Source organism: Nyctereutes procyonoides, unplaced genomic scaffold (genome assembly GCF_905146905.1).
Source record: "Nyctereutes procyonoides isolate TBG_1078 unplaced genomic scaffold, NYPRO_anot_genome, whole genome shotgun sequence".
NCBI classification, from domain to species: Eukaryota; Metazoa; Chordata; class Mammalia; order Carnivora; family Canidae; genus Nyctereutes; species Nyctereutes procyonoides.
In genome coordinates this window covers 17,208,114-17,223,766 of record NW_026575042.1, presented here as the reverse complement: position 1 = coordinate 17,223,766, position 15,653 = coordinate 17,208,114, and the positions used below count along the sequence as shown (strand labels likewise).

At 34.3% G+C, this 15,653-nt stretch overlaps 1 protein-coding gene across 1 annotated transcript in view; it reads right to left on the bottom strand.

Annotated features, from left to right (window-relative positions):
• The window catches only part of NEK10 (NIMA related kinase 10), a 221,021-nt gene that overhangs the window by 142,144 nt on the left and 63,224 nt on the right, over positions 1 to 15,653 (bottom strand). The window contains exons 16-22 of the mRNA XM_055321516.1: positions 14,624 to 14,688; positions 13,171 to 13,273; positions 12,946 to 13,074; positions 12,275 to 12,412; positions 9,326 to 9,371; positions 6,839 to 6,960; positions 6,589 to 6,691 (exon numbers count right to left, since the gene is read on the bottom strand). Of these exons, the coding sequence (XP_055177491.1) occupies positions 6,589 to 6,691; positions 6,839 to 6,960; positions 9,326 to 9,371; positions 12,275 to 12,412; positions 12,946 to 13,074; positions 13,171 to 13,273; positions 14,624 to 14,688 (706 nt within the window). The remainder of the gene's footprint in view (positions 1 to 6,588; positions 6,692 to 6,838; positions 6,961 to 9,325; positions 9,372 to 12,274; positions 12,413 to 12,945; positions 13,075 to 13,170; positions 13,274 to 14,623; positions 14,689 to 15,653) is intronic.

Below are 15,653 nucleotides of genomic sequence, written 5' to 3'. Positions count from 1 at the left end.
GCCAGGCACCCCAAGGACAAACTTTTTCTGTAAAGGGTCAGATAATAAACATTTAAGGCTTCAAGAACCACATGTGATCTCTGTCACATATTCTTCTGCTTCTTTTTTTTTTTTAAAACAACCATCTAAAAAGAAAAAAAAAAGCCATCATTATCTCACAGGTCATACAAAAACAGGCCACAGCTGGATTTGTCCCATAGGTTATGGTTTACCACTATTTTAAGCTGCTGAAACCTTCAGGCCACTTGTTACTACAGCATAACATGACCAATCCCAAGTAATATAATAGTATTTTGCATAGACAAATTTCTAGTCTTTATAACCCTGTACACAACTAGAAGCTCCATGAAGATAGTGACCACGTCTGCCATACTTGTCTTGTTAACTGCTGGATGTCACAGCTCAGGAGTTAACTGCTGAGTCAAGAACTCAAAATCCTCTGCAAAAGACTGTGAGTTCAAGGGACAGAGGACATGGCTTCCATCTAATATCCACTCCTACATGCCTGGTATATGATGGCATTTGATAAGCACTTGAATCTTTGCTAAATGTTCTACAGAATCAAGTATTTTTATGTTGTTATTACCAGTAGCAAAAGCCAAATACCATTTGAGATACATGTAAAAATGTACACAGCCTATTTAGTTACAGGATGAATATGTGACCTCTTAAGTCATGCACTAAAGCCCATGTCTGAAATCTATTACCATAATTGATTGAGTTTTGTTTTTCTCTTTTTCTCTTCTTTTTTTCTTTCTTTTAATTTGGGATGAGGGAGAAAGTAGGAGCATGAGAGGCTTCCATTAAAATCTGAGTATTTGAAAAGGTGAAATGGTGGGTCTGTGAGCAAGTTCATTTCCAGCAGATCCCCTTGTTCAGAACATTCTATAATGGGATGGCACAGTGTAGGCCTTATTTGACAGGTGGCAGCACTTAGAGCTGACCCTTGACTGTGCTTTGCTTAGCACGCCACTGAGTTGGGTCTGTTCCCTTGTGTGGCATCCAAGGTTGCAAATAAATGCAGAGGCAAGACCTGAACATGTTTCACAGAACAAGTCATTAAGATATACAATCTTTTAAATGGAGATATATTTAGACATTTAGACATTAAGATGAGATACCATTTGAAAAACCACACATACCTAAATATTAGTATAACAATATAAAGTTAGTACTTTCTACCCTGCTGCCTCATGAAGGCAAATTCTCAGCTAGTGTGCTTACTATAAATAACTGCACACCAAACTCAATCTTAAAACATCTAATTCATCTATAGTAAGAAAAAGAGAAAGAGAGGGAAATTTAAGTTTCTCTAGAGCTTTTTTTTTCTGGTTACATTTTCAATACATTTTGTCTCATGCTTCTTAAACATCACTTGTCAATTCTGTGTTTCTTTCCTGGGAGTAAATAAGCCTTCTAGCACAAGAGAAGAGAAAAATAAAATATGACAAGGCTGCCCCTTTGTGGTAACATGATTTCACACACAACCCAGCCATTTTTATAGGCTCTATGAATTGCATCTTTATTTCAACTTCCCAAAATATGGCATTTTCTACATTTGGTTTCAAATTAATGCTATAAGATTTTAATTTAACAATACCTCTCAAAAAATAAGAATCTCTAAAGTCCACATTTATACCACCAATAGTGATAGACACTGAAAAATATTTTTCATCACTGTTACATTTAAAATATCTTTAGGGACGCCTGGGTGGCTCAGTGGTTGAGTATCTGCTTTCGGCTCAGGTCATGATCCTGGGGTCTGGGGATGGAATCTGATATCAGGCTCCCAGCAGGGAGCCTGCTTCTCCTTCTGCCTGTGTCTCTGCCTCTCTCTGTGTCTCTCATGAATAAATAAATTAAAAAATCTTTAAAAAAAAAACTTTAAAATAGTGATATCAAGATTCTTTAGATTATCTTTTCAGTCATAAAATCATTTTATACTCAATTAAAATATAGTAGCACATCAACACCCTGTCCGTGTAATTGCTTTAATGGAAAGAAACTAGATTAGATTAAGATTCTATTCTAAGGTATACCACTGCTTCTTTATTTGAAGCTAAAAAAAATATTGCCTCATTTAATGCTAAAAAGTTTTGAAAGTTGAATATAATTTTTAAGCTAATAAAACTTAAGTAATAAGTCTGACAAATATTAATAAGAAAAAGTTTGGGCAGAATGGTGATGAGTGGCAGGACAGAGAAAAAGAAAATAAAAGTTTACTTATCCTTGTAAACAAAGTAACTTTTTTCTAAGGAATCCTTTACAATTTGAAAGCAAGCAAAAATATATTTTATGAGAGTAAAAATGAAAAGGAGATATTTTGTTATACTAATGTATAGACTTAATGTAACTGGCCTGCCTATTTGGGTTTAAAAGGTGGATTGATCATATATATGTATGTTTCCTAGCTCTTAAAATCTTGCTAAAATGAAAGGAAATAAATTTTCTTTAATACATTACTAACTCACAAGGACAATGAAAATGGGCTTGGTGACAACAGAGGATAAGATATTCCAATGAATTTTTGTAAGATGGAAAGTAGATGGAAAATGTACCCTGCAGAAGCCCAAACCATGTGTCTGAGAATAAGAGGACCAAAAGGGTACCCATTCACTCTGCAGAGCCCAGTATGCCACACAAGGAGAGGTGAAGTTAAAAAAAAAAAAAAAAAAAAAAAAAAAAAAGCTCAAAAGGCAGAGTTAAGATCAAGTGCACAGGTTCCTCCCCAAATGTACATGACACTACCCAGTAATTGAGTTCCCTATGCCACTAGCAGAAAAAGAGAGATTTATTTTCCAAAGACATTGACTGAACCAAAAAGAAACAAAACAGAGTGTAGATGAACACATGGGAATTCAGGGAAAATCTATCAACTGGATATAACTCCCTGAGCCCACTTTCTCCACACTGCCTCCCAAATGACAACAACAGATAGACATTGCCTCAGTCAAGATACTGGAGATATATTCTTTGGAAAAAGTTATATAATAACTTTGAGGGGTTCCCAAGGAAAAATGTGCTCTAACAAAGTCCACAGATAGCAGCCTTAGCTGGAACTCACAGAGCTTCCAACAGCTTATTTAGGGGCTTTCTCAGCCCAGTATCAATAGACATTTGAGAAAAGTATCAAATAGGAAATAGATACTTGGAGGGGAGTGGGGAAGATGGAACCAGAAAATTAAAAAAAAAAAAAACAATGCAGTATGCTGAATAGAAAAGTCTACATTATCCTGAGGAAGAATAGAATTAGGCTTCTATGAAAATGATATATAGAACAAGATAAAAGCTGAGGAAGTTAAAAAATGTGAAAACAAAAATTAAATAATAGAAGCACTAAAAAATTAAGTTAAAGAAATAACTGGGTAGCTCAGGGGTTGAGAATCTGCCTTTGGCTCATGGTGTGATCCCGCAGTCCCAATATGGAGTTCCACATTGGGCTCCCTGCATGGAGCCTGCTTCTCCTTCTGTCTACATCTCTGCCTCTCTCTGTGTCTCTCATGAATAAATAAATAAAATCTTTAAAAAAAAAAAAGAAATAACTGAAGTAAAACAAAGAGATCTGAAAACTGAGAGAATAATTATTTTTAAATTAGGAGACTATTTAGCATATAGACCCAAGACTAAAAGGAATTCTAGAAATTAAAGGGAAAGGGAGAAAAATAATGAAGAAATAAGGCAGAAAAATTTCCCAAAACTGAAATGTTACCTCCAATACTGAAATGCAAACCTAGTTCCAAACACATTGAATGAAAAGAGACCCACTAAAAGCTGTGGGTAAATAGAACAACCTAAAAGTCTCTAGATAAATAAAAATGCTCATACAAGCAATGGGAATCAAAATAGCATTAGCTTTCCAAGCAGCAAAACTGGATGCTAGAAGACTGAAGTAATGCCTTCAAATTTGAAAGGATAACGACTTTCATCTGAGAACACTACACCCACCCAATAGAATACAAGGGTCCCCTGAAAATATTTTGTGACATGCAAACATCCAAAAATTATAAGAACATTCTTTTTTAGGAAAGTACTGGGAGATACACTTCAGCACAACCGGAGTGTTTAAGAAAAAAAAAAAAAGTGTGTAAGTGATGAATCACTAAATTCTACACCTGAAACTAATATTACACTGTATGTTAACTAACTGGAATTTAAATGAAAACATGAAAGGAAAAAAGGAAATGGAAGGAAGGAAGGAAGGAAGGAAGGAAGGAAGGAAGGAAGGAAGGGAGAGATGAAAAAAACACAGGATGTAAGAAAGACTCCAATTAGAAAAGAAGCAAATATAAGTTCCAGGACAATGGAGTAGACCTAAATTCAAATCCTGTTCTACACAGCAGCAAGCAGCTACTGGAATTGGGTGTTCAGGAAAACAAAATTGAGAGTAACTGCCATGTTTGACCACATGGAAATAGTACAGAGAGGGCTTTTATAATCTTTTTTGCAAGACTTGAGAAGAAGAAATAATATGTACATAGAAAACTAAGAAAACAAACAAAAAAGAAGGCAATTACTAACTCCAAGAAAAACAGAAAGGTCTATGAGAAAGGAAAGATGATCAACATTAAACAATAATTATACAGTAATAATAATGTAAACATTGAATACTGACTTAACCCCAAATTGTACAATAACTATGTTGGCAGGATAGTAAATGAGAAAGAAGAAAAAATAAGAAAATTAAATCCTCTACTATCACAATGGAAAATCAAATGCCAGAAGAAGCTAAGGAGAATTAAAAGTGGTCATTTTAGGAAAATAGAGAACTGAGGATTACAAAGAAGTAAGTGTCTCTTTATAAGAGTTTTAGCACTATTTTATTTTGTAAGCTATTTTGATGTACAGTACTGACTACAGAAAATATAAAAATTAATAAGCTTAGATAGAAATCAAGCTACTACAACAAAAGATTAACCCCAATGCATTGAAATGTAACCAAAGGAAATGATTACAGCTGATCTTAGTAAGAAAATAAAAGTCAGGGCTGGCTATTACTCAGAAACATGACCTGAGTAGCCATCAAAAGCATTATATGCCAATACAAAACAAAACAAATCTATTCAATCATATGTAATAATATATAGGTATAATAAATTTGACTTCTAATAATTCCTTTTAATTTATAAATAAAAATATCTAAAAATAAAAATATTTTAAAAATAAAAATATCTTTTATTTAAAAATAAAAATATTTATCTGTATAAATAAGAAAAATTCTTAAGGAAACATAAGTCTAATTTATAAAAAGAAAAAAACAAAGTTTCTGGCAAAGTTATAATTAACTTCAAATGATTAAGCAAATGTGTGTCCAAGGTAAAGATTCACAATTACTTGGTTTTATATTATATTTCAGAAAGCACTAGCCTGGAAATATTTCCAAGTAACTTTGTATTGGAAGTTATCTATAGAGTTTCTGTTGGGGTTGCTTTTTTATATTTTAATCTAATATAGGATGCACTTAGAAAAATCTGGACATTAAATCTAATTGTTGTTACTAAAGACATGTGGTTATGGTAAAGGTGCACATTTGGAATAACCCTTATGAAGAGTTAGATTCTACTAAGAGAAAGCAGCTTTAAAATGTTATCCTGTGTCTACATTTAGGGAAGTGGTCTCCAAAGCTAAGTACCTAAGGCAATTCACAAGGGGGCAGGAAAAAATATTGAAACTTCTATTTTTATTTCTTAGTGCACCCCTTTATATCTTATTTGTAGACTTAATGTACTTTATATCAAATAATTATACAGTGATATAATTATAGAATTTATAAATAAGCATATATATATTGGCATTATATTACAAAAATTGTTTTACTGATGGAATGTCATAAGCAAAAAATATTTAGAGACCACTAATTTAGATATGCATATCCTTACTTATAGTTAGTGAATGATTAATAGTCCATGAGAGTAACATAAGTGTTCATAAGTAAAGAAGAGTAGGAGAATATAAGTCATCAGTCTAGGCTAAAAAGCTAATTTTAAGTTATATTGAGAATTATACAATTGTGGGGGAAAAAATTAACCTCCTCACTTGTAAAATTTATCCAACATTAGGCCTACTTGCTTCAGCTGAAAATATTTTGATAAAAACTGATGCTGAAATATATGCCTAGATTTTTCATAGCCCTTCATATGTACACTTGTCACTCATATGGCACAGACTATATTAAAATAGTTAAAACAATGTGCTCACATGGTGGTCATAAAAGCTTTTGCTGATGAAGTAGTGTTCTATAGAGAGAAAAATATCTAGCAACCACTGAATTGGGAATTAAATACTCAAGCATCCTAACAGTACTTTATTCTCTCATATGGGCAAAACACAACTCTATCAAGAACTGCACTTGTCACTGTCCAATACAGGAGCCACTAGTCACATAGGGACATTTACTTAACTAAAATTTGATAGAATTTAAGATTCACATCCTCAGTCACACTAGCCCCATTTCAAGTGCCCAATAGCCACATACTGGACAGTGCAGATAGAGAACATTTCCTTAAATACAGAAACTTCTATTGAACAACTCTGCTCTTGAATAATATTCAAGAATTCCTAAATTAAAAATTTTAAGATTCTTATACTTACTAACTGTTACTTTGTCCTTATCCCCCAACATAATGTTGTTTGGTGTCAGATCTCTATGAACAATCCTCTTCTCCTTGTGTAAGTACCGAAGAGCTAAGCACAGCTTGAAATAGCAAATAAAAAACAAATTTTATTTCCCCCAATATATATATATATATATATCACCACTGATGACTACTACACACATCTCTAAGAAATCAGCTCAGAAATTTACTGTTTGGTAAAAAAGTTAATGAAAACAAAAGTGTACCTGTATAAATATTTTCCATAGTCTTTCTTCAATAAAATGATGCTGTTTTTCCTTCAAAGAACTGAAATGCTCTCCAAGAGGGACCCCTTCTATAAGCTCCATTACTATATACAACCTATCATCTGTAAGAAAACAAGGAAGAGATAATAGAAATTTAAATTCAATATATTTAGGGGAAAAAAACTTATGAATTGGAATCCAAGCTACCCAACGTGTACAGATCACAGTACTGAAGATTTAGAGTCATGCTAAGATATGGATCCACTTAGTCCTGGAGACAGCGGAGGTGAGGGGCCCTTGGGGCTCCTGGAGCCCAACAACAGTCTCTTTTGACTGTGGACAAACTCTTAGCATAAGTTTACTCTGGCAAATATCATCATTTTCTATGTACACAAAGATGTGGAACAGTTGTGAGGCGCCAAGGAGAACAAGTAAACGATGCCAAGTCATGGAGCATTTCTGGAAGAACATGTAAACCCACCTTTCCTCTCCATAGTTTAAAATTTACCCTTAAATCACATCAGAAATTCAGAAAATTACATTTTAAACTATTGTTTTATAGTCATATAGATATACCTCCAGAATTTTACAATGGAATCACGCCATGGTCTTGCAATGGCATAGCTGAAAAGACAAACCACAACAGAAACTTCTGTTATGGTCCTCCAGAGCAGAGAAAGCTGGGCTTCTTACTGGTTTTATCTCATGGATACTGGGAATCTCATAACTGATTGCATTCATCTTTTTGCTTTTGATGTCAAGAAACAAAGTAAATGCTACTTTCTCTTCCAAAACCAATATGAAATTAGTAACAATGGCATGTGATATATATCCTCTGTAATGTTTTGAATGTATATAAAACATGTATGTACACGATACTCACAAAAATGAAAACATGCTATACATATTCTGCCGCTTAATACTTTTTCATTCAACAGCCTGACATAACACCATACAGAGGTCCATGCCATTCTTTCTGTTGGCAGCATAGTATCCCACAACACGGATGGATCATTTTTTTAAAAGGTTTTATTTATTTATTTATTCATGAGAGACACAGAGAGACAGAGAGAGAGAGAAGCAGGCTCCATGCAGGGAGCCTGATGTGGGACTCGATCCCAGGTCTCTGGATCACGCCCTGGGCCAAAGGCAGCACTAAACCGCTGAGCTACCCAGGCTGCCCAGATCATTATTAATTCTCCTAAAGACATACATTTATATTGTTTTTAATTTTTCATTATCCCAAGAAATAATCAGTGTATTACTAATCTTACCCCTAGTTTAATTTTTTCCTTTCTTATATTGATTTTTCTTTTTTGATTGAATCATAATTAACATACTGTATTATACTAATTTCAGGTGTTCAATATAGTGATTTAACAATTCTATACAGTACTCAGTGCTCATCACAATAAGTGTACTCTTAATCCCTTTCACCTGCTTCACTCATCCTCATCCTTTAGTTTTTAATCCATTTTTTTATTTTCTCAACTTTTCCCCCCTTTTTTATATAATTTCCTAATCTATTTTATCATATTTTATGTATTTTTAAGCCACTTCCAATTATTTTTGGAGGATGTCAGGTTGTAAAAGTTTTATTTTGTTTTTAAATTTGCATAAAGTTGTGTCACTTCAGTAAGTGCAAGTCAGAAGCCAATCCTGATCTTAATGGGACAAGCACTAAACTATAAGAAATTATTCTAATATTAAGAATTCTAATATCAAGGAGGCAAGATTTACTGGACAGTTTCAGAACTGGGTACCTTTGAATTACCTGGGGGAAGGGAGATAAGTAAAAATCATAAAATGCCACTTATAAAGAGGTAATTAGGAAGCCCCAACCATTGTCTTGTACTTCCTTGTACTTCCTCTAAATGATTTACTTTTAAACTTCATATGTGATGCACATCATTAGGGTTTATCAATACTTTTATTGTTTCAGTCAAAGGTCCTCTATTGTTTTAAACATGTGACTGAGTTTGGCTTTATCTCAACCTTTTGATTCAATAGTCCATTGTCCTTGCACAAAGAGGGCTTGCCCACAGAATCAGTCATGGCTCCATCGCCACCTTGTGGTAATTACCTAAACTTCAGGTAAAGAAATCTCAAAGATAAAGCCACTCTCCATTTATTTGGGGAGTGAAAAATGTCGTCTGAGTCACGGAAAACAATTTTGTCTTAAGCCATTATCCTTTAGTTTGCTGCTCTCCTGATCCTAACGGTTTTGTGTTTGTGTAAGATGAAAGTTATAATAATTTTGCTTTGTTCATGTAGTGTCTTTCATAAGTACTTTATAACTGTCTGTAGGTCACTGATTATATCACTGTTTCACTGACCAAAACAATGATGTACAAGATCCTCCACAAATAAAGGAAAAAATTGGAAAAAAAAGAAAAGAATTAAGTTTATTTTGTGACATTCTAATATAAAAATATGCACTATAGATATTTTTCCTTAATTAGAAATTTCATGAAAACTCATACTTACTTTCTAGAAATGTTTTGTAATAGCGTACAACATTGGGATGATAGAGCTACAAGAAAATAAATAACAAACATTACATTACTTCAAAATATAAACTTGCAGTCACAATTTAGTTGGACTTCATATTTGAAAACAATATAGAAATTATTATATTCATATTTATCTATAAAATTAAGCATTTCAAGATATCATTTAATTGAGATTTCAGATTTTTATCATGATTCTTATTGTTGCTACTTACAAAACTAATCTGAAAATAGCAATCTCCCATAGACCCTTATCAATTAAAATTTAAAACTGTACTTTATCACCTAATTTAACTAAAATAGAGAACTGTAGAACTCAAAGTAACCTGAAGAATTCATTTAGCATTCCTCATCCCAACTACACTACATTGCAAAGAGAAGAAAACTGCAATGAAATAATTTATGTTGAATATATCTATCATTGCCTCTTGCCACTCCCTATCACTTATTCATATATACCGTTTCTGTCTATTCAGACTTTGTGTTTTTTATATTCTCCAAAATGGTTAGTATGAAATTGAAAAAAATCTAAGTTACTAACTCCATTTACATTATAATAGTAGGCAAGGACTCCCTTCTTGGCCAAACTTTAGTCAGGCTTCTGGAGCCCTCTTCTTGACTAGGCCTCATTCTTGGCCTGCCTGGTTTTATTAAGAATCCTGCCAAGCCAGTTTAGCAAGAATCTCCCTGTCTTGATATCCAATCAAGTTCCTCATCACTCTATCTTTGATGGTTAATGAAGTCCTTCTGAGTAAATTTCCATCTAGGCACTGCCTCACCTGGCCCGTTGGTTGTAAATTTCTAGCTATTGCTATTGTCTTTGGAGCTGAGTTCAATCTCTCTCCCCTGTTGTAATAGTTTGACTCCTATTGCAGTAGTCTTGAATGAAGTCTTCCTTGCCAGGTTTAGGAAGAAGAGTTCAGTATAATTTCCCTTTGACTTTAAGTTTACCTCAGGATATGACACAAAAATTCTACTTTTTCAAAACTTTCCTTTTCTACAAGAATACTAAAATTTTTACAGTTGCTTATGTATAATTTAAGTTTCTAGGCAAGTTGAAATTTATTCTATCTCAGAATAGTTGACATTACATTTATAAATGGCTTGCATCTCTTTCTGGTCTCTTTTCCTGCCTCTTTGAAGGGGAGTCTGGTAACTAACTGTCTACCAAAAACCTCTCCTTTTATTCCTCTATCGAATTGAGTTTGGGTGGAACATGGTTCCTGGTCAGAGATTACATCTCTCAGATTCTCTTGCAGCCCAAGATGGACTATCACTAAGTTCTTAGCAAGGGAATGTAAGGGGAAACATGTCTGCTTCTATGTCTGAGTCCTAAACATTGGGAACAACTCCCCACCATGCTTTAGTTTTTTCTATCTTGTATATAAACGTGCCTGTGGCAGTTTCAACCATGTGGACAAAGACAATGGCCTAGGAGGTAGCAGGGCAGTAAGAGAAAAAGAACCTACATTCCCAAATGACTGTAAGAACAGAGAAAATACCATCTTGGTCCACTCGTTCTAGGATTATTACATGAAAGAGAAATAGCTCATTGCCTTGTGAGGCATCTTGTTTAAGCCAATGTATTTTGGAACTTCTTTCTAACTGCAGCTTAGTCTTATTCTTAATAAACACACTCTCCTTTTCTAGTTCCATTTCTGCCACCTCTGTCTGCCATCACCTCCTCCTCTTAGACCTCTCAGCATCATCACCCTTTCCAATGGTTCAGTCCTCTCGTAAGAAAGCAATTACAATTTTGGGTTATCTCAAAGCCCAAACACAAACCTTTTATAAGTCCCCACCTGATACTTTCTTTTCTTAGGAAATGTGCTAAGACAAGTCCTACCTCATCAATTATCAAGTGGCCAGCAGATTTTAAACACTGTGGGACCAGGTAAGCAACAGAATCATATTGTGGACTTAGCTTACTGGCCAGGCCTATATCCAGATCAGAGTTCAGATGAAGATACTAGGTCAGCTTGCAGCAAAAGCCATGCTCTAGCCTTGTGCTATAGTGAAACAACAGACTGCTAAAGATTAGATTTTCCTAAGCATGAGCAAACACTAACTTACTAAAGTCCAATCTCTTAATATATATGAAATCAACTATAAAATAAGCTATTAATGATAGTATTCACTGCAATTTCTGAATTGGAATAGAACTATTGATTTCAATGAATAAAGACTGTCATATTTATTTGGTGATCTTTATGTCCCAGCACAGATGCTATGCAAATTTAACTCGTGGAGAACAAAAAGCAGTGAAGCTGTTAGCTCTCCACAGGAGTTACAAATGAACAATATCCACAATGAATGTATAAGTAAAGAAAACTGAAAAAGAAACCCATGTATTCTTGGATCACAAAATCTAATCTCATTTTTCTTCTGACATGTTTATTCTTTCTCCCCAAACCTTCATAATGATAGTTTATTAAGTTGTTATGTTAGGTTTGAATATTCTTCTCATGCCAATAAATAATAAACCCATCTTGAAAATCTACTTTTAGATTTAATAAGCTTTATGTGAGGAATGTTAACAGCATGGTTCCACTTGACACAAGTCAAAGAACCCTTAGTCAAATGCTTATGCATATAACTAAGTAACCAGATATTCTACAATATAATGAGACAGAAATGGATATGCGTGCAATGACAAAAGGAAGATGTTTCTTATGTGCAGCACTCTGCTGTAAACCCAATCATTCTGCACCCTAAACATTGATATAAAACTCCAAAAGTCTTTCTACAGTTCAATGTCAAGCCTTAGGAAAAATATCTAACTAAAATATTACCAACTCAATACCAATTATTGTAAACAGAACCAGTTCTCAAAAAACAGCATGGACAAGAGTAGCACAAAAACTCTACTTTCTTTTGATGACACTTAGTTAAGGAACATATCTTCATAAATAAGAAAAGCATTTACCTGCTCTTTAATTATGGTTAATTCAGAAACAATATTCTTTACACTGCTGTCTCGGTCTTTTTTATCCTTTCCAAATGCTGGGTTATGTAAATTAACCTCTTTCATTGCTAAAAGATTTTGACCACTGCGTTTTCTAACCTAAAATAAGACCAAAAAATAAAATAATAATAAATAATAATAATAATGGGGTGGGAGTAGAAAGTAGGAAAAAAGAGATCAATGAATAAGTCACATGATTAAAACAAGTAATCTAAATAATCTACATAAGTAACATAACTTTTAAAATTTTGTCTGTATGTATGCTAAGCTCAGCTAAAAAACTGGTATCTCCTGGGTCAGTCTGTACTATTTGGTAGGATTTTACTGGGCATATATAGAAAACTCTGGTATGAATGTTTAGAGAAAATGTCATGCACTGGGACAAGCCATTTTGTCTATTTTTTGTAAACATTAACAATGGCTTTTGTCTTCAAAGATCAGTGACCAATTTCTAGAGCTCAGAGCTGAGGTAACATCAATACAGCTATATGATGGGCAAAAAAAAAATCATTCTAATTTGTATCTCTTTTTCAATAATGAAGGCTCTAGTCCAGTTGCATGGGTATGTACAAGTAGGATATCTGGTTTGCTTTAGTATGTCAGAAATATTGTTCTCCAAGGGCAAAAGTCACCTTGTAGACACAGCCAAAAGCTCCACTGCCAAGATGGTCCAAAATGGCATAGTTGCCTATGTATTTCGAAGGAGCTTTATTTTGATTAATGCTTTCAAGATTTTCAGCAATTTGCTTCAGTTCATCCTCCTAAAAAAAAAAAAAAAAAATGGAAATGGGCACTATGATAATTTCCATTCTTGACCATATACCAGCCTGCCCAAATATTTAAAACTCAGGACTTACCACTAACAAATTCAACTTTGATACCAATTCTTCATAGGCACTGATATCACGAACATAATGTCCTATATCAATGAAGATTTCAAACAAGTCGGTGGGGAAAAGTCTGCAGGGAAAACATGCACACATACACTTCATGTAGGTCTTGGTAACTGTTGCTTATTCCTTCCCTTTGGGATCTAGCTCACTCAGATTAATTACATTAAACAAACTTAACTTCTTTAGGTTATCAACAAAGTGGGAACAGATAGTATTCACCAGCTTACCTCACAAAAATGAACTAGAACTACAGTTCTTAAGGAATAATGAAAGTTTCTAGAGATGTGGCGTACAACATTGTGCTTATAGATGACAATATTGTGCTGTACAGTAAAAAAAAAATTTAAGAGGGCAGATCTCATGTTATGATACAGAATATACAGACTTTATTTGTAAAATATTTGGAGGTACAGGCATAAATATTTTGGGAAGGAATGTTTATGGAGTGTTTATGGAGTGTGGAACACTTTCATAAATGCCATTTGATTTGGTCCTCATATTAACCCTGGGAGGTAAATACTAACCCCACTTTTAAATGTTTTATGAAAATAAAATAAAAATACAGGTAAATGAAAAAAATGGAGAGATTTATGCAGCATTTCCAGGGTACTAATTTCAAGGGCTTAGTAAAATCATGAAGTCCACAAAAATGGTTTAGGGTCTTGAAATAAAACCTTAAAAGAATTGTACTTCTTTTCCTTCCCTCAAATTCAAGCATCATTTGTAAATAAGGTAATAACATAAAATGCTCCAACGCTTCTGAACAAAACACATTTTATTAACTCAAGTTCTTATTTCAATTCCACCTTATATCAGTAGAATTCTAGTAAGAACCTGAGTCTATGATTTTGGCCAGCCTGGCCAACCCAATGGCATGCAGACCACACATGTACGTACCTAGTGTTTGCCTCCCAAGGGGCTGATTTTTCTGTCACAATCACCAGCACAGCCTCCTGATCCAGGAACACCTAGCCTTTTCCCCTTCAAATGAGCTCCCATCCCATGAAAGATACCCTGACAAACACTGCTTTTTCTATTGATTAAGAGGAAATGGCTAGACCAACTTTGGAATTCCTGAATGCATAAGACCAAGCACTTATTTTGATATCAATCATTTAAAATGTTAATGTCCAAAAGAAAAAAAAAAAGGAAAATTAAAAACCATAGTAGTCACAGCGACTAAGGAGAGCTGTATTGATTGATAAAGTGACTCATTCTCCTTCTTCATCATTTAATTCACTCTCAGTGTTAAGATATCACTAGGGTAAGTCATTGCTATCTGTGGATTCTAAAAAATCTGAAAACACATGCTTTGCATACTGATTTATTCTTCTCTTATTGTTTGCATCTAAATCAGGTATGTGAAAACAGTTCAGTCTCATGATCGCTGGTCACTTAAATTTCTCTAGGCTCGTACCTTTTAAAGAGTGGTCTGTTTCTTTCCATACTGAAGAGAAACCTCAAGGCTCTGAATGCATAACACTGGAAAATAAAAGGGTGAGTGATTCTCAAATGGTGGCTCAACAAATTAAGACATTTCCAGGATAAAATTATCATGAACTAAGCATTAAAGTGACTGGCCTGCATGGTAGCCAAAGCTTATGACTAAAAACAAAAACCATCAATACCTGGAGTAAGTCTTATATTTTTAAAAAGCATTTATGTTGTAAAATGCTAGGATGTTAGCCTGATTCCACTCAGGACTTGTCATTAATTCCTTTCTAGAAAGTACAAAATGAACACAGAGACCAGAAATAAAATTCCTACTCTGAGAAAACCAAACATCCAAAGATTTTCAGGAGCTCAAGGTTTATTTTGTTTCCAACTTGCTATGTACGCCTCAATATTTATATGGCTTGTACGACAAAATAAACACTTGAAATGATGACATATAAAAATAGCCACAGGCACACTGGACTCAAACTTGACAAATTGGTCTCTTGAGCAAAGCGTTCCCCAAATAGAACAATCTACAGTAACTCCCAAGAACACTCAGAAAGAGGCTTGTGAGACTCTACCAAAGAAAAATAAACGTCTAAATGTCTGACAGCTTGCAGTGCCAAGAAAAAAAACAGAGAGCTCCCAGCCTGCACTTGGGCCTGTAGATATGCCACCACTAGGGTGATCGGGGGCTACTGAACTCGGATCCAGAATCACTCCATAAAATTATGGTTTGAATATAGGAGGGTCACAGATAGAATTGCACAGAGAGGCAGGCAGATAACACAATGACATGAAAGAACTTGGTGGAAGGTAGTGGAGGCAGTGAAAAAGTTGAGGACACAACTGCTCCTCAAAAACCCATTTCAATTTGAATTTTTAAAAGCCCTCTACTGGCTTAACAAAATGCATCTGCAGGATGGATTTGACCTATTCTGCTGTCCAGCATCATATCATGTGTCTGTGGTGCACCAAAGAAATTAAGTCTCACATCAGTACATTGTCAT